At 39.7% G+C, this 19410-nt stretch overlaps 1 protein-coding gene across 7 annotated transcripts in view; it reads left to right on the top strand.

Annotated features, from left to right (window-relative positions):
- Nucleotides 1-189: 189 nt before the first annotated feature.
- ATP8A2 (ATPase, aminophospholipid transporter, class I, type 8A, member 2) overlaps nt 190-19410 on the top strand; it is a 310653-nt gene continuing 291432 nt past the window's right edge. For 5 of the 7 annotated variants that reach the window (XR_774672.1, XM_010572662.1, XM_010572661.1 and 2 more), the window contains exons 1-4: nt 190-360; nt 14834-14933; nt 15557-15655; nt 16506-16551. Coding sequence is in view for 4 of the 7 variants with exons in the window: in XM_010572662.1 (XP_010570964.1) it covers nt 260-360; nt 14834-14933; nt 15557-15655; nt 16506-16551 (346 nt within the window). In the remaining 3 variants the exon portion in view is untranslated. Of the gene's footprint in view, nt 361-14833; nt 14934-15556; nt 15656-16505; nt 16552-19410 lie in introns of those variants that run through there. The other 2 variants (XM_010572665.1, XM_010572664.1) reach the window with 1 other exon arrangement.

Here is a 19410-nt window from a genome sequence, read left to right as displayed (position 1 = left end):
CCCCCTCCGCCCGCCGTGGCCGCCCACCAGCCGTTATTTATCAGCCTCCGCTGTGGTAAACAGGGCGGGGGGCGCGCTCCTAGTCGCCGTTCGCCGCCCGCCGCCGGCCCTGGCCCTTCCCTTCTCCGCGGCGCGGCCCCGCCGGGAGCTGCCGGGCCGGCTCTGGCGGGTGCGGGCCCCTCGCTGACCGGCTCCCCTCTGCGCTCTCCCGGCAGGACCTGTCTGTTCCCCCTCGGGCTACAAGAAGGCGGATGATGAGATGTCCGGAGCCACGTCCTCGGCGGATCTGGACGAGGCACCAGCCCGCACCATTTACTTGAACCAGCCCCAGCAGAGCAAGTTCCGCGACAACTGGGTCAGGTACGGAGCGATCCCCGCTTCTCCCCTTCCAGGCGGCAGCCGAGGGGGGGGGCTCCGGTCCGTGCCCCTGCCCAGACCTGCTTTCACCACAGTAAGTCGAGTCTCTGCCGAGGCAGCCGCTTGTTTTGGCTGCGGTGGGCACCGGGGTCTGGGTAGCGGGGCAGGGGAGACTCGGGGAGGAGGGAGGGATCGGGCAGCAGCAAGGGGAAAACTTCGGGTTTTAAGGGTAGCGAGAGCAGGGGGCTCGTGGAGCTGCACGGGTAAGATGCATCAAAAAGCCTTCGCTTCAGTAGGGCTGCTGAGCTTTGGGATAACAGGACCTCACCTAGCACTCCTGGATGCAAGGGCTAACCCATGAAAATTTAGTGCGAGATTTGGATAGAATCCACTATGTAAACTCCATGGAGCGTTCTCTTAAAAAGTAGCATCCAGCTGTAAGAATAACTAGACTAAGTATAATAGAAGTACAGAATAGGAAGGACGAAAAGAAAGTCTAACAGGACCAGGATACTACAGAATTTACAAACTCACATCCCCGTGTATACAAGGCTACGGTCCACTTGTGGTTTTTAATTGAAGACCAGAGGGAATTTTCTTTGGCATTTGGAGCCTTTCATTGGAAGGGGGTGTGTTTTGAGACTTCTACTGGTATGATTAATGCCGTGCTGTTGCAGTTTGGAAACACAAATAACGTGCACTGAAACACGGAGTATGAGGATGAATAACATAAGCAAGTTGTGGCAGTGCTTGCCATGCTTGCCTGGGGTTAGCTAGGTGAACAGATGGCTCTTGTCATGACTAAGGAGGAGTGTTATTTAGCAGGCTTCTGTTTGTTAATGCAAATGTTTGGGTGGTTGTTCAAAGAATGGTTTACACGATGAGTGCCTTTATGAAAATAGAGGAATTTTTATATTTGCCTGAGATAATGATTTCCATTAGCTGGTTTATTGTGTGTATTATCAAGGGCAATTCTAAGACTATCCTCTGGAAGCATGCTGGTGTTCCAGGTAGCACAGCAACTTATTCATACAGGATTTTCTCCTCAACTTTGACTTATATACTTGTCTAGGAAATTGTATGGTTTAGGAGCAGTTAAAATGACAGATTTGCTTAGTGTCTTGCTTTTTTTATGTGGGCAGAAACACTGGATGTTTTCTCACTTTATTTTTATTTTTTATGACTAATTATGAGCTGAGTTTGACCGTTTTCTATGGATAGAGTACTTGTACTTTTCCTGCTGTACAGAAGGAAAAGCAGGGAATAGAGGGTTGGCAGAAGTGGTAGTTTAGGTTTTCCAGAAGGGATTCTGTTCTCATGTGGCTTAATCTTGTAGAAAAGTAGCGTGTGGCTCTGCTACCAAGAACTTGTTCCTGATAGTGCTATTACCAACACCTGAGAGATGTTGTGTCCAACTCACTGTCTAGAAGCCATGCCCTGGTAGCTGTGAAAGTTTTTTTTTCAATAGGTTTTTGCAGCTTTGCCTCCTGACAAGGGCAACTTGAGTCATGAGGAATAGGACAAAATGCAGGTAGTGTTGTGGGAAAGTAGAGATGTTTGCATTGCCTGATTAGGGATCTTAGCTCCGTAGTGTCACTTGGAAATTAAGTTTACTTTATAATAACTTGCTGCTGCTCAATAAGAAAGCTTTGATCTCTCTGACTCTTAAAAGGGTGACAGGCTTTGGCTGTGCTCTCTCCAGTCTCTGGATTAGCTTTCTTCCCTGAGCCCAGTGGAAATGAAGGTAAAGGTGACTCAAGCTCATAACATGAGTAAGGGTGCCTTGTGTGGAGTACGAGTGGTGGTTTATTTACTTGCTTATGTGTATTGGAGTTTGTCTTGAGGAACTGCAGTTTTGTATTGCCCTTGGACTTTCTTACTTATTGTGTTCAGCTTCTGGATTTCTCAGTGCCATTGGATTTGAAGATGTATTGTCTCCATACAAAACATCAGTGTACCACAGCACAGGGTACTGTGTAAGAGGATAAACATCTGTACATAAGGGCTTATGGAAAATTAAACTGAAGGAGATAATAGAACAGGTTGTTGTAAATCATGTGATCTCTGTCACCTTTTTGGTAGTCATCAAGGATTCTCTGAACAATGGTGGGAATTTGGGAATGTTCATAGGAAGTTTTCCAAATGAAGGGGTAGTGTGGAATACCTTGCTCAAAACTAAGCAAAATACAGCAAGAAATGGAGGTGCAGGTGGGGGAAGGAGGGTCAGTGGTATGGCTTTTCATTTAGGATGTTCTAAGCATCTTGAGCTTTTTAACTTTTTGGGGGAGAGAGGCACTGTTAAAAGTGAGTTCTTATGTTTGTTTGTGGGAGCAAAAGGAAGAAGTGGTAAGTACTGGTGTTTTTTAGTTTTGGCCAAGTTAAGCAAAATTGATTATTCCCTAATACCACATCTAAATAGTTTTGTCGTGGTTTAACCCCAGCCAGCAACTAAGCACCATGCAGCTGCTCACTCACTTCCCCCCCACCCAGTGGGATGGGGGAGACAATTGGAAGGAAGAAGATAAAACTCATGGGTTGAGATAAGAACAGTTTAATGGAACAGAAAGGAAGAAGTTAATACAGACAGTAATAACAATAATAAAATGACAAGAATAATAATAAATTGGAATATACAAAACAAGTGATGCACAATGTAATTGCTTACCACCTGATGACTGATGCCCAGTTAGTTCCCGAGCAGTGATCCACCCCCCAGGCCAACTCCCCCCAGTTTATATACTGGGCATGATGTCACCTAGTGTGGAATATCCCTTTGGTCAGTTCGGGTTGGCTGTCCTGGCTGTGTCCCCTCCCAACTTCTTGTGCCCCTCCAGCTTTCTTGCCGCTGGGCATGAGAAGCTGAAAATCCTTGACTTACTATAAATGCTTAATTAGCAACTGAAAGCATCAGTGTGTTATCAACATTCTTCTCATACTGAGCCCGAAACATAGAATCATAGAACCGTTTAGGTTGGAAAAGACCTTTGAGATTGAGTCCAACCATCAACCCAACACCACCATGCCCACTAAACCATGTCTTGAATTGCCACACCTATGTGTTTTTGAACATCTCCAGGGATGGTGACTCCACCACTTCCCTGGGCAGCCTGTTCCAATGCCTGACAACACTTTCAGTAAAGAATTTTTTTCTAATACCCAATCTAAACTTTCCCTGGCACAACGTGAAGCCATTTCCTCTTGTCCTATCATAGTACTCTACTAGTAACTAGGCAGAAAATTAACTTTATCCCAGCCGAAACCAGGACAGTATATAGTGCTATTGCAAAAGCTAAGTGGATGGCAAGATGACACTAATGCTTCCAAAACTCTTAAAGTGTGAGGATGCAGAAGGAAGAATTGTTTTCTTTCCCCAGGCTTTCTGGAGTAAGTGAGACTGAGAACTTGGTAGAGCGATGGCTAAGGTGTTGGTTTTTTGTTGTTTTTTTTTTTCCTCTTCAAACTTTGTTGCAAACTATTTTAAAACCTAGTGCTGTAAAACTTTGTTGTAGGCTGGATTTAGCTTTGTCCTTTACATGTGCATATATATGGCTGTCACTATTCTTTATTACACTGCAGCAGCAGTGATTTGTTCTGTAGGAACGTCTCTCTTTTATCTGTATTAGAAGCTGTTTTCATCCCTGCTATGTTGTTTGAAAAACTTTGTGCATGTGTTACTCCTTGGACCTTTTAATAAAAGGCAAATGATGTTCCATTTCCAGCTGAAGCATTTTAGAAGCTTTGAGATATGTAGAAATGGAACAAATACAATTACTTTGTCCAACACAGCTCTAGTTGTGGTATTATGTTTGCTTTTATGAAAGCTAACTAGTACTTATTTTGACTTGTTCAATATACTTAACTTAAATATGTGTCTAATAGGGGCATTTCTGTACTTAAATGTTACATTTCTTACTGAACTTAATGTCCTGAAAACTTCCAGCCACTCTGTACACAGCTCTATGCCACTTAAAGTCAATAGTTATAATCTACTCTTGGGCATTCTACATCTGGGGATTGAAGTCTACTAACAGTCCTCAGGTTTAAGACATCCCTGGCTACAGACAGTATGAGATGGTAGTCAAGCTTCTACAGAGACCCCAGCCAGTGTATATATAGATATTGTTATTTTGTCTTTTTTAGCCCTTCCTTCCAAGGTGCTGTGAGAAAAGGCTTTCTTTGCATTTCTTTAAAATACTGGCTTTTACTTGTAATTCAGGTGTGAAACACAAAATGTTATGGATCATTAATGTTTTCAGCCTCTAACTCTTCTACTGGTGACTTGATTCAATGTGAGCAATTACGGTAGTTTGTACACTCGTTATGTAGTGGATCAGCACAGCGTGAAAATAACTGTTTAGCGGAAGTGCCAGCTTGTCTGGTGGTTTTGACTTGAAAGGGTTTTTTTGCTACCTGAGTTTGCCTGAGTGCTTAAACCCTAGCTCTTTATTACAAGTTTGATTTATGTGATTACCTGAATGGTGAGGGAGGTGACTCAGAAGTCTTTATTTTATAGTTTGAAAACAAACTTGCCTATTGCCTTGTAAAAACAGAGATACAGGTGGGGTGTGATGATAGGGGTTTGAATACTGTGTCAATATTTCTGAGATTGCCAAACCAATGGCATGAATACTTTTCCAAATATATACTCAGTGGAGACTGGTTTATTTTGCTTAAAGTGAGAATGTTTTACAGATCTGGCTTTCATGTAAATAAAATTCCTTGATGTTTCTTATTAATAGAGGAATCCACTCTGACATCAGTGGCTTATACCGAATGTATAACAGTGCTGTACTGAAACTTTCTTCCAGTGCAGGCAGTAAAAATCACCAGTTAAGTGATTTGAGGCCCTCACTTGCTGCATGTGTTAATGTTGATGCAAAAGTAGTTGGGACTTCTGGTTTCTTGATCCAGGAAGCACAAAAGTGCTGAAATAATTTTAAGGACATCAGTAATTGTCTCCAGATTTTTGAAGTACATTGCAGTTGCTGTTGTAACTGTTGCTCTATATAATATTCTTATGTTCAAGGCCTGGTAGTGCGTCCGGGTGCAAGTCTGACTTGCATCTGAATCAGGACTCCCAAGTTCAGCCTCAGTATGTGGCTTGAGTGGGAGGTCGGGGTAGAGCAGCAGTCAAGAAGGGCTAAATTCTACTTGTATACTTTTAATGTTCTTGTTGAAAAGCTTTTCATCAGAACAGAACTTGGTGGCTTGGTCTATTAGGGATGTCCCAAAAGATGCATTCTAATATCCACAAAATCCTCAGTTCAGAGACTGGTCTTCCATACAGGCAAAAGTTAAATTCTGCTAGAAAAGATAATGAGCAGAAAGCCTTCATTGTTCACTTTTAAACTGTACAGGGTCCTAAAACTCAAGCAAACTGGTGAGAACTAATTTCTTGTTTCATAAGGCAGATGCACCACCACCAGGAATTTACCACTGAGGGCTCTAACAAGGCTTCTAGTAGCACCACAAGTCCTTAAACAGGCTGTTTGTATCTGTAGTCCCAGACTGTCCCGTCAGTGTCTGCAGGATGCTTGCTGGTGACCAAATCATAGGTACGGTCTGAATTCAGCTGTATGTTGCATTTAAATGAAGCTAAGTGCATTGCTTTTTTGGCTTGTAAATAGGTACTGTAGAAGTCATTTTTGGTTTAGAGGTGTTAATGCTTTCTTGAATGTGTGGGGAGGTTCTCACTGGTGCTTAGTAAGTCACTGCTGATGAAATAGCCGTTGCTGGTATCACTAGCCAGTTAGTATTGACTCTAGTAACATGAATATCCCCAGTAGTGTTTGTTATAATCTGCAGTTGAAAATGTGAATGGTAGTCTGCTATGCGCAAGTACACTTATCTACACTTAACGCTGTAGACCGGTATTCCTCTTGCACTAAAATGTACCTTTGCTCTTTAGGTAAAACTGTCCCTACCTGTGTTCTTTTTTTTTCTTGGTGGAGTTCAGACAGTGTGGCTATTTGTACTAGTGGTTGTATTACATTTGGAAATCTCTTTTGTTGTCATGTGAACAGATCGCTTCCCGACTGCAGAAAAGCATTTTGGAATTCTTCAAAGAAGAATTCTGAATGTTACAAGTCTAATCGTGTATTAAACTAATCCTCCAACTCTTTTCAGTTGTAGGTAGATACAGTTCTTAACTGAGAAGAAATACTTTTACATACTTCTTGTAAATAAGCAAAACCTTAATTTTCCTGCAGTGCAGCTGTTACTGATACTGTAATCAATGAAAAAGGCTTGGGTACAGCTATAGAAGGATTCTTTTAGCCATTAGAACTTGCTGGTATTTTATGCCTGCTGTTGATGTTGTGTTTCCAGATTGTGCCAATGTATTTGAAGTTGCTGCATCTTTGGTCTTAGTGGGCTGCTCCTAGGGTCAGAGCCCCTGGACAGTTAAAGTGTTGAATTTTGCCTAGATGAAATGTCTGGGTGAAAAAATACATGAGAGTTCTAGTGCCCTTCCACCTGCTGCATGTTGAGCTCTCTGGCATACTGAACTTGGGTTGGGGTTTTTTTGGCTTTCTGATGGATTTCATACATTTGCAGTAGCAAAACAGCAGGGTAATTAAACTAGGTTTTTTCCTTTTTAGATAAAGTCACTATTTAAGTGACTTTCAGACACTGGAGCCAAAGCTTATATGCAGTCTGACTTCATGCAAACAAAGCTGCTTCCCCACATATTTGTTGAATAAATATTGGCTCATATTCAGCAGTGTGTATTCCCTTGTGACTGCATTTCTGCTTATTCCTCCACTGTTGGTAATCTCTGTCCAGAGAAATATGTGAACAAGAAGAGACAATGTTCTTGGTGATTCCTTGTGTAGTTTGAGTGAGGGTAGAATCAAAGCAGGTGTCTTTAAGGACTTAGAGGTGTTGTGTACAATAAATCACACTTTCTGAAGTATTTTGCTGTTTACAATTGTGTGTATAGCCTTCTGCTCAGTGCTACAGACCCCACTGTCTGATTGCTGGTGGCCTGTAGAAAAGGGTAGAAGAATAAGAAATTCTCTTTAAGTTGACCTAAATAGAGCTCAAGAACTCTTAACAACTGCTTTTCATATAGTTTGTGGACTGTGAAGATGCTTGTTCAGTTTTGAGAGAAATATAAATATTCATTTCTTCTGCTACCCTGTTGCTTGTCACTAGAACAATAGCTGTGTAAGTTGTGGTGACACTTGGAATTAAATAATGGCTTTAAAACTGAAGTTAGCACTTGGGCTTTTAGACAGCTAGCTATCTTATGTGACTTGTTTTGATATTTTTTCGGTCATCTTCATATCAATGCTGTGTGTTTACTGTGAAGCCTATTTTGGGTTTGCACAGTAACTAAATGTGATATTAAACTTCCTTTTTTAGACAGTAGTATTTCTAGGTTAACTGTTCTAGTCAGCTCTGTTCTATTGAGTTGTATTTGCCAGCAGGGCTACTGAAAAGCAAGGGCCTATTTCTATAGTGATGACCTGACAATATTGGAGCATGCTGAAACAATATCATGCCTACAGAGCTTTTAGTGCTGTGTCTAAACAGTCTTTGTCTAATGTATTTGATGCTGAAAAATAGCCAGGAGTCTGTTCCCCTTTCTGTAGGGTTTGCATGAATAGAGAACAAATGGAAAGACCTTTTTTGTTGGCATGCTTTAGGAAAAGCCTCCAGGGTACAGGCTTTGGAAAGCAGAAGTACTATCACTTCTGTTAAATGTGACCACGAGGTTTTGTTTTTAAGTTAAACTGAGCATAAGCAGTCGTGCTAATGCCTGTTTGGCATTAAGATTGTCATGGGCTCTACTGTAGGAGGCATTTCTAGTGGAAGTAATACTTGCTTTGGCAACATCAGTTACGTGAGTTTTTGCAGTCGTTCACTGCCAGTGTATGGTAGAAGTCCTGCTGGTACTGGGTTGGTTTGGCACAAGATACTGTAGGTTAGAAATTCTGAAAAATCCTTACACAGTTAGGAGTTGATCTTACTAACTAGAGAGTAATAAGACTGACATACTTCAGCAGGCAACAGTTCATAATCCATTTTCATGTGCTTTTGTTTTAACAATGGTCTGTACAAAGATAACCAAAATGAGCATTTGAAGATAAGCTTGTTGCTGATGCAGCTTCTGAGGAAGTGCAGATAGCTCAGCCAAGCTGGGTTTGTCAGCCTAAACATCTTACTCCTGAAATGGAACTTGTGCGTTAGGGTAGATAACACTACTTGCCAGCAGAAGCAACAGTAATCAATAAATTGCACTTACCACCCTGCCTTTTTATTGGGTTTTGGTGTAGGACATGACACTAATGATGTGCATTACTATAAAATAATGATGTAAGAATATATTTGAGAAGTCTGTGCTAATTTAGATTTCCCCTTGTGTAAAACACTCCTTAAACCTCAGTGGCTGGTTGTCTAGCTGACAGCTGTCTGCTGATAGTTTTTGTTGTTGTTGTTGTTTGTTTGTTTGTTTGTTTTAAATCTAGTTATGTATGAGGTCTTGAATTTAACTTGAAGTAAACTCTTCAGAAGAGCTTCAGTGTTTTATTACAGCAGGCCCAAACCATTCTGGCCCACAAAACCCACAAGTTCTGGTAGAACTTGACCTGCAGTGGAGTTAGTAGGCTGGCTTGATATGTCTTGAGTCTTTTATACCTGTATGAAACAATCTTTTTCTCCCCAAATCATATGATTTGAGAAAAGAGGGCTCAGATACTAGATGTGATCAGTTCCTCCTGTTAAAAAGGAGGGAAAGAACAAGTCTTCCAAACACACAGTGGTGCCTTTAGTTGCTTCTGTGGGAGCCCATCCTATAAATGAAGGAATTCTTATACTAAGAAACATGTGGGGAAGTGGTCAGGTCCTTCAGATGAAAACTGTCCCACTGGTAAGAGTTTTCAGAAGTTACTGGGCACTGCAGTTTGAAGCTGCTAGAAGTGCATTCTGCCAAAGTTCACATGGATTAATTCTAATACATCTGAATACTCCAAATCAGTTCCATTGTATGCATAATTTAGGACAACAGATTTATCCCTTTTCTACAGTATTGCAGCTTGTTGGGAAATCTTTCAGGATCTGATATTTTGCTGGCTAGGCAGAAGAGCGTCATTTAAACACAGCTAAGACTTGTTTTATCTTCTGACAATATATGAAAGTGTATGTGTTAGATGTCGTTGCAATTATAGAGAAACTGTAGGGGAGTGCAGGAAAAGATGGAAACAAAACAGGCACTTGGACTATGGTCACTCCAGAGCTGGGTGACAGATATTCTAACATGATGGTTCTTGGTTCTTTGCCTTGCTCTGGCAAGCTTTAAGCAATAATATCTTGTAGGATTCAAGTTTTGCACTCTACTGTGCAAGAGCCAGTCTTGCTCCTTGTACACTCCTATTCTGACCTGAGCTCAGAGTCTGTCTTGAACTGTTCAGAGTATTTAAGCACCAGATAAGCTTTTCTTAGCTGACGGAAGCGTACGGGCCATATACAGGGTGGTGAAACCCTTTCTGGCTGGAGTCTTCCTCTGTAGCAACTAGTCTCAAGGATTCATCTGACAGAGCGAGGATCTTCAATTAAATTGGGGGCTGCATTGGTTCAGGCAGAAATTGCTGCCTGCTATAATAAACCAACACTGGTTGTTTAGGACCTAGTTTCCAGTCAACCAATAATTATTGCATAGGCATATAGTAATTGCTTTCTATAAGCCTTCATGATGTGTTCTTTGGAGAATTTGTAAACAGTTGATTTTTATGTCTTTAGTCAGTTATGTGATGAAAATACACTATCTTCTATATGTGCAAGGAGGTAGATGATCTTTCACTGTCATTTGCGTGCAACTGCTAAAAGTCTTGTTTGTGACACTTGGATTTGTAACAGCCTAGCCAGTGTTCTGCATGGCAGTGTTGTTTGTTGATGAGATACTCCTATGAATGAGCTTTCTCTGTACCCAGTCTCATAATTGTTTGTTGTTTTTTGTGTTAATGTAGTTAAGTATCACTTGAAATATGTAAAGCTTGCTGCTGTGCCTCTCGCAGCAATGGTGACTGGAGGTAGCTTGTGTTCATAGTGCTTTGGAAGTTGAGAGCTACAGCAGAACGTCTGAAGCTGATGTCAATCTTGCCATTAAAAGAAGTTATGTGCCCGCAAGACCTTAGCACGCACACACTATTCCACTGAAGACGGTACTTGAGCCCTTAATTCAAGCAGATCATCTTGTTTTTTTAATTCATTTTTCTTCCTTCTCTGTTACAGGTCATCTGATCTTTTGTACGTGTTAATGGAAATAAAGCCTGTTTGAGAGAAGGCTTCAAGTCCTTAACATTTGCTGTAATTACCCAGCCCCTCTGCTGTGGTTCAGATGTGTGTGCCTGGCTTTCTTAGTAATTGATCCTGTGAATTGGTGTGTGTTAAAAGCACTAACATCAAGTAATACGTGTTCTTTAGCTCTCGGATTTGAGAGTATTTCAAGTATGTGAACTGTGGAATGGATAGCTGTGAATGAATGCTGCCCAGGAAAGAGCAGTTTGTTGTGCTTATCACCCCTGGAAATGAGACCATATGTGTCTCAAGCATGTCCTGTTTTCTTTATCATGATTAGCCTGAAGCTGAAGTTCATCTCAGAGCTGTCAATATTAATTTTCAAGGAAGGGGTGGAAGTCCTTTAGATGGCTGACTGAGAAAATGTAGAGCTGTGTTCAGCTGCTCATTGCCAGCACACATACACTTCTGAAGGAAGTAACTTCTCTGTCTCTATTATTGGCAGTCTTTGCCTCTGCAAGGATGATTCAATAGAGTAAAACTTGACTTTATGAAAGTTTTGGGGAAATGGGGAAAATGGTAACTATGGGACCTGTAATGCAAAAATTCCATGTTAATAAATGGAGGAACTATACTAGAAAACTACTACTGAGTTTCTTGGCACACTATTTGCTACTTTTCATTTGAATGTTATCAAAATAACTCATCCTTGGTACTCTAGTAGCACAGTATTGAGTTAAGGTATGTGAATGACACTAACTTTTTTCAAATTATGCAGTGATTGCTTTCAGAAAAATCTCTGCACTGCCCTAGAAACAGTGGGGCAGATGCTTTTAGCTGTACTGATGTGTATCCAAATTCATTGATTAAACAGGGTTTAGTAGTGTTCCTCCTGACTGGCACAGTGGTGTCATGTGAAACATGACTTATATGAATTAAGTTGCAGATACAGAGAAGACATCTCTTCTAATATTTGCACGCCTGCTTAAACATCGAACTTTTTAACTATGAAAACCTTGCTTAACTAAACAACTGTTGCTTAAGGAAAAACCAGTTTGTTGCTTGGTTTCCTGCATGTGTTTCCCTTTTCCCCCTGGCACAACCTGTTCTGTGAGTTGCAGACCTGGTGTTCTTGGAGTTAGGTACAAGGCACTTCTTTAAAGATAAGATGGCTCTGTCTGGGGCTTGTCAGAGGGCTAACCTTTGCAGGTATTTATTTTTAGTGACCAAAATTGTGTTATGAGCGAGCTACCTGAATTTTCTACCTGTCTGTCATCACCATTAACTTCTTTCTGAGCTTTGATTATTCTCAAGTCACCTACAATGCATCTCTCTGTTGGGAGGGAGCACAATGCTTTTTCTATTTTTAAGTATTGTATTTGCCATTTAGACAGCTGTTCCTCAGAGCCAAATTAATCAAATAGTCCTGCCCAGGTTAGAGTATTAGTTAGCTTTTCATAAGAAGCTTTTTTTTAATAATAATATGCACCTGCTTTTTAAACACAGACATGATTACTGTTCCTGGTCTGCATGGTAACAGCTTAATGTGCCCCTCTAATTAGAACTGTACCTATTTTCTCTAGGCATCTGTCATGTTACTTAAGCAACAAAATACATGGTGTGACTTAGCATGTATAACGCTCATTCAGAAGAGCCTTATTGTGTTGGTATTAACACAGTCATTAGAGTAAGCATATTGTTTGGATCAGTTAGCTATAAAGTTGGTAAATGGTAGAATGTTGTTAATAAATGTTTCAGCTTGATTGCACTCAGACGAATTCTTGCTTTGATGTAGTCATAGCAATGTGGTATCCAGGGGAATGCTATTTTGATATAAAAAAATCTGCTAATACTTGGTTTCTAATTAGTATTGCTTGGGGAATTCACTTGTAGGTCTAAACTGTTAACTTGATTAACCTGTATTTTTTAAGTCACAAGGTACTTCTGAGACACGTTTAATTATGTTCTGTATTAAAGGAAGGTTATTACACATAAGACCAAGCAAATGTGGCTTAAAAAAAAATACTTAGAGTTGGAAGAAATTAATAGTATTTCAAGGAAGTAACTTCATTTATGCAATAAATGTACTATGTTACATGCTTTAAACCTGGATGCATGTTTTCACTCTGTTGGCTTAGTTGGTATAACTATGTTGAAGTCTGACCACCTGAAATTGCTGTAAAATACCACATTGAGTATTTGAATACATGATTTTGCTATGCCTCAGTAGCAATAGAAAGTCTTTAGTCTGTAGCACTGGAAATGCTGTCATGGTACCTTTTTTTAGAGTTCAGTTCAAGTAATAACTGATTTGCATCAAGCCTAGTAGTGGTTTGTAGTTGCTTGAAGAGGAAACTAGGTGATAAGATGGGGTCTTAAATGTTCTTTAATTGACCATTTTGTTTAACTTGCCCCACTGGTTCTCCTCTAGTGTCCAAAATAGAGCTTTGTATAACAAATTGTACCATGTTCTATCTTAGTGCTGTATCTTCCAGAATCAAACAGTAACATCTCATTAGGTGGCTTGGAGTTGGGGATGGGGAAGCTGAGAGGGAGAAGAAAATGGTTAAAGCAAGTAAGTGGTCTTGGAGAACGCAGTTCTTTAACCTTGTACATACAAAAATAATAAGAGAACCCTATTGAACTTAACTGCTTGTGGATCAAGGTTGTAGTAAGATTTTTATGCCTAGCAGTCAATTGTAGAAGGCAGATCCTGTAGATAAAACATCTGATTATACTAGTTCTTCATGATCTGTGAATAGTAATGCCATGGATTTCAACTGATCTGGAAGGCTTATTGGTGGGAGAAGACCAGAAAAGCATTTCAATTCAAGAACGAGGCTTAATGGAAAGGTGCTCTTGACGCTTCTAGGAAACTTCAGTAAAACAGCATCTTGTCTGTGTTCACAGAGTTGTGTTATTAGTGCTTCAGGAAACTTTTTTTTTTTTCTTGTAAGGAATATGTTCTCAGTTCCTTGGAAATGTAAGACTTAAACACCCCACCCCCACACACCCCCACAAAAAAAACCAAACCCCAACAAAACCAAACCAACCAACAAACAAAAAAACCCAACTCAACAAAATGATACCCCAACACAAACAAAACTCCTGTCACAGGTTGTCTGACTCTTGCAGAGCTTACATTCAGTGTCTGGGGGAAGACACCTGAACTACAGCTGCAAGCGCACAGTTATTAAAACTCCAACTTGGGCTGATGCCTGGTAGTTAACAGTGGGGGAAGATGCTGTGCTAATTCAATAGGGGAAAGTAAGGCAGAGTTGCTATTTCTGCTCTAAAAATATTTTTTTCTCATCTAACGGAACACTACATGCTACTGGATAGACTCAGTCACTGGTACAGCTCAGAAGTTCTGCAGCACGATGAGTTTCTTTGCACTGTCTCAAGAAGACATGTAGGTGACTGAGTTGTACCTAATGTGTTCAGGGAGTGAGGACTTTGCAAGATCAAGGGTATTAATCTCTTTTAGGTTGGTTTTGGTAACTTGACAGCATGGAGGTGGCTTATTCAGCTCATTTAAAAATTGAATGGTTAAATCACCTTGTGATCTTGGACACTTTTTTCCTGAAGTTGTATTCATGCCCATCATGGGTTTGATGTGAGGAAGACAAGCAATCACATAGATTATTGAGACTAGTTAGTGCAGTTTACTTTTGTTTTAAGATGGAAGAAATAGTAATGTAACTACTCAGGAAAAATAGCTAGAAAGATTCATCTGAAAAAGTGTGTCTTGTTCTAGAGGATTATTCATAACTGAGTATAGAGTGGTTCTGAACTGGGAAATGAGGCATTTTTAAAATGGCACCACAGAATTTCTAATTTCTCCCATATTCAGCTCTGCCTCCCTTAACATTTAAATTCTTTGTTTTGATGAGGGGTAGGCACTTGATCAAGTGCTTGGAACTGAGGTGAGAGATTGCATGTTCATGGTGCTGAAGTTTGGATGGATAGTAAACTATCTGATAGTTAATCCAATAATAAAGGCACCAGTGATTAAAGTGGGACTGTGAGACTTCTGGGTCTGTGTGATACCTCTTCTGTTCAGTACAGCTCTTCCTCATAACACAGACAACTTCCTCCATATTCTATATGTCTTTACTGTGTGATCTTTGAACCACGTTCTAACACTGGCTTTTAGAAGCCTACTTGAAACGTTTTGGTCATAATCCCTGTGTGATATTCCGATTGAGTACTAAAATAAAAATCTTCTAACCTGCAGCACAGCCAAGTACAGTGTGGTGACATTTCTACCTCGATTCCTGTATGAGCAGATAAGAAAAGCTGCAAATGCATTCTTCCTCTTCATTGCCTTACTGCAGGTATTGTTTTATTGGTTTGGCTTGATTATAAAATGGAATTGTAATACAGCAAAAGTTGCTTCGGTTGTTATGCTTAACTGCAAAGAAATCCTTAGACATTTTAATAGTAATAATTCTATACTTCCACAGAAGTACTTCTGTACTACTTAGTATATACTTTACAATTGAAATTAGAAGGCAACTTAGAGACTTCTCAATGTGGTTTGTAAAATCAAGCTACTTTTATTCTTAGTAAGACCAAGAAGTAGTATTGTAAAATATGGAGCTATTGACCATACTGAGAAAAGCATGTGTGGATTCTTGTGAAACTGCTAACTGTTTAGATAGTCCAGATTATCACTGCTTCCAGGTAAATTACATTATTTGAATGCTTTTCTTGTGAAGAGAGGAGAAATAGAATAAGACATGTACAACAACTTTATCTTCTAACTTTATGGTAGTAGTTTCTTCAAACCTACTGAGAGCTTAGGCTACTTTGCCCACTGAAATTGGATGTCAGTCAGGCACAGATTAGAAAACTCTGCGTTCTCTTTTCTGAGAGCTTTGCTTAAAGTTCTAAATCTGCTAGAAACTAATTTTAAATACCAATATAAAATGGGTATCTCTTTTTCCTCTGTTCGCAGCAAATTCCAGATGTCTCTCCAACAGGAAGATATACTACCTTGGTGCCATTGCTATTTATTTTAACAGTTGCTGGCATCAAAGAAATCATAGAAGACTATGTGAGTATGATTATGGGGAAGGCTGTGCTAAAGACAGTGTTTCAAAAAAAGCTGCAAAATGCTACAAAGCTATGCATCTATGAAGTCAATATTGAGTCATTGCTGAGCAGCAGCAAAATATCCTTTTGATTTTCAAAGCTCTGAACTTGACTAGAATTTCTGTAGCACGTGGAGATAAATCAAGCATTTTCGTTATAGATGGGGAACAAGGAAGCAGTAGAAGTCAGGAAACTTGTTTCTGCCTCTTCAAACTTGTTTATTTGTGCTTTTAATAGAAAGGCCTGGCTAAAAAGGCACTGTAGAGTTCTGACAGATACGTGGCCTTTTAATTGGTCTTGAGAAAACTGGGGGGGGGACCGGGGGCGGCAAGCAAATTGAGCATAGAACAAACTATTTGGGGGAAAATCTGCACTAACTTGCTTGGATACTGTTTAAAATGAAGAGGTCTTTCTGCTTTGCAAAGTTCTGATGAATAAAATAATTTAGAAATCAGTCTAAACAAACAGCTCATAGAATGTGTAGTGCAGCTGTCATCTAAATATACTGTTCCTCATTGTTCCTTTTGTTTTTCTTTCCAAAAACTAGTTTTGGAGACTTAAGTTTTTTTTGCTGATGATCCAGGTTTGAGCCTGACTTTCAAGATGGGGACTCTCAGTTTAAAGTTACATTGTATTCTTTTACAAACCATTTGGATTTAGATGATCTGTATGGCTTTTTAAAAAAAAAATGTAACAAAGGCAAAAATGACCCAGTATATCATTTTGCAGTTTGTCATGTTTCTAGCTCTAATGGTTTTGGAATCTGTACTGAAGTGTAATGAGGTGTAATGAAATGTTTTGTTTTCTTGCAGAAAAGGCATAAGGCAGACAGTGCAGTGAATAAAAAGAAAACAATAGGTAAGACTAAACAGTCTTTAAATATTTAAAGTGCAAATAGTGAATACCAGAACACTTACTTTTGAATAATTCTGTTGCTTAAACAGTCATGATGGTGGGGAATGCATGTCTTTTTGGAATAGGTAGTTGCTGGTATGTTAGGGTTTTACTTTACTAAATGTTTCAGACTAATGTGGGTAGTGTGACACTTGAGGGTGAGGCATGGGGGGGATTATTAGAATTTATAAGTTCATGTAACTTCAAGGTTTTCTGAAGTTAAACAGTTCTGAGCTCCTCCAAGGAAACCAAGCAGTCTTCTCCCCTGCCAAACTCTGTCCTGATTATTCTAAAAAATAAAAACCCAAAAACCACCCAACCAAAAAAAAAACCCAAAACAAAAACCCCACCCAGAACAAAACCCCCCCAAAACCCCCCCCCCCCCAAAAGCCCAACCAACAAAAAAAGCCCAACAAACTATTGAAACGCTAAAAGTTGGCGTCAAAGGAGTTTTAAGTCATTTTTGTAACTGTTTCTGCCCTTAAAATATAGGAAGAACTCTGGGGATTTTGTGCATTTGCTTTCCTGAAGTGTCAGTAAAAGAATTTAACAATGATATTCTCTGAATGCCTACATATATCCCTGAGATATTGACACTACTTGGTACTGAATACCTGAAGACATCATATTCATTTTCTTCATCTCCCTTAAGTGAGAACCTGTGCAGAAAATTGGAATTGTTTGTTGAAGGCTACCCTATGATCAGTCTGTGCTGCAGTCATGGGATCTCTGCATTCCTGTGTTGGATAGCTCCCCTCCTGCTCTATGGAGATCTGTAGGTGAAATGGAAAACACAGGGACTTGACATCTGAAAAGAGCACCTTCCTCCCAGACACATTTAGTTTAAGTGTTAAAAAGCTAGAGAAACCCTTAAAGGACAAGGGGAACCGAACAACATGCTAGCTCCATCCTTCGGTTAATAGGCATAATGTTTGCAGGACTGTTTTCAATGAGTTGTTTTTCTTTCATCCTTGAGAAGTTAAGTTGATCATTGAGATTTTATATTAATGAACATCAAAAAGCATTGCTTTACCAGTGCAAGGTAATTTCGCTACAAGAGTCTGGGAAGATGTTTCAAGTGCAAGAACACTGTATTTATTAGTCATGAGAAATCAGCAATTAACTGGCTGTAGGACAGCAGGCCTTGTTATAGGTAATGTGAAAGACTGTTCTTTCAAAGGTCATATAGGTGCTTCTAATTCATTTGTAGTTAGAGAACATGTGCTAACAAACACTTCAAGGGAAGTTTATCACAGTAATTGTGGAGAGACAACCTTAAACACCACGAGGTATTCTTATGGACCTAAGTAGCACTTTAAATTATTTTAGTTCGGGTTTTGGTTTTTTAGTTTGAATACTCTAAAATAGTTTTCAAAATGATACTTAAAACTGTATCTTCGTATTTCTTAAGAAGAAGGCTAAAGAGGCTCATTCTTGAGATTTGTATTATGAGAATGAAAAGCTAATTTATGTTCAAGGTGGGATTAAGATGAAATAAATTTAGGTTCTGTATGTGTCTTCAGGTTCCTCGTATAGTCAAGTGAGGTCTAGTCGAAGCAGTCAGTACAGAGAGCAGTTCAACTCACTCAAAAATAGACAGGTACTGGCTGCTTGGCTATGTTCTGAACTCCAGTGCCTGCAATGACCAGATGCTTGCTTCAGTAGCATGCATGTAGGCTTTGCTTTTATCTTCATGCTTAGTTTTTTGGAGCAGTAGTGTATCTTCAAAGCACATTTCCTATATTAAATTTACCATTAAAAACACTGGTTTGCTTTGCAGAGTGGCTTTGGTATGTAGGAATTAAAATCCCTTTGGAGAAAAGTAGATTGAAAGTTCTGCTCCAGGTGAGCAGTGTACATCTCTGTTAGGAACTGGAGCGTGTTAGGCTCTGAGCCAGTGTTTCATGTCTTGGGTGGCTTTACATGGTGTATACGGACATGACATTGACTCTCCGGACCAGACTAAATGTAATCCCAAGAGAAGCCCCTGAGCAGCATATTGCATGGATGTAGAGAGCTCAGTAATAACTGTTCTGATGTATTGATCCTCTTGTTGTCAAATGATAGAATAAGCTGCGAGCATTTAATACTGTAAGGGATGCGCTCTAATAGTTTGCTAGCCCTGTGCTTGTCTGCTGTTGTGCAAGACTGATGGGAAATGCTTGTCGTTCAGGACCAGCACTTCAAATGGCCCTACACACTGAGGTGTGAGTGGCAGCATTAAGTCTTAGATCCAGAACATCAATACACTGGTTTTTAGTCTTAGAAAGTCTTAGGTAGAAGGTTTATATTGAAACTCTGTTTTTGAGTAGGAGCAGTCTTTTTAGGTACTTCTTCTTTGTTACTTTAACCAAATACCTTTTGTCAATGAATAATTCATCAGTTTTACCTTCCTATAAAACTTTTAGAGAAGACAGTCATTTCTGTCCTTTGGAGTACTCCTATAAAACTGGGTTAAGCATAGCAGAAGGTGCAAAATTGTAGCCCCAAAATTTCTGAACTGTTTTATGTCTAATGGAAGCTTTGTCTTTTGACCATGGGGTTATAAGTTTAAAAAAAAAAAGTAGCTTCAGTAACTTGCTTGACTAATTAATTTCAATACTTAAATTGATTTCAATAAGCATGGAAGTTAAATTGTTTTCTTAAGTAAATTGTCTACAAGACCAAGTTCATGGCACTTGAAGCTACAAAATGCCTTCATTGCACGTGAACATGCAACATTGAATTGTGTGCTGAACCATCTCCAAAATTTTCTGTTGCAACAGGGAGCTGTTTAAAGCAAGGCACAGGAGATGCTAAGTGTTGCAATTCCTCTGAGGGTTT

This window comes from Haliaeetus leucocephalus, unplaced genomic scaffold (assembly GCF_000737465.1).
Source record: "Haliaeetus leucocephalus isolate CR32 unplaced genomic scaffold, Haliaeetus_leucocephalus-4.0 Scaffold351, whole genome shotgun sequence".
NCBI lineage: Eukaryota > Metazoa > Chordata > Aves > Accipitriformes > Accipitridae > Haliaeetus > Haliaeetus leucocephalus.
The sequence above is the reverse complement of the archived record's forward strand: the minus strand, read 5'-3'. Positions and strand labels throughout refer to the sequence as shown.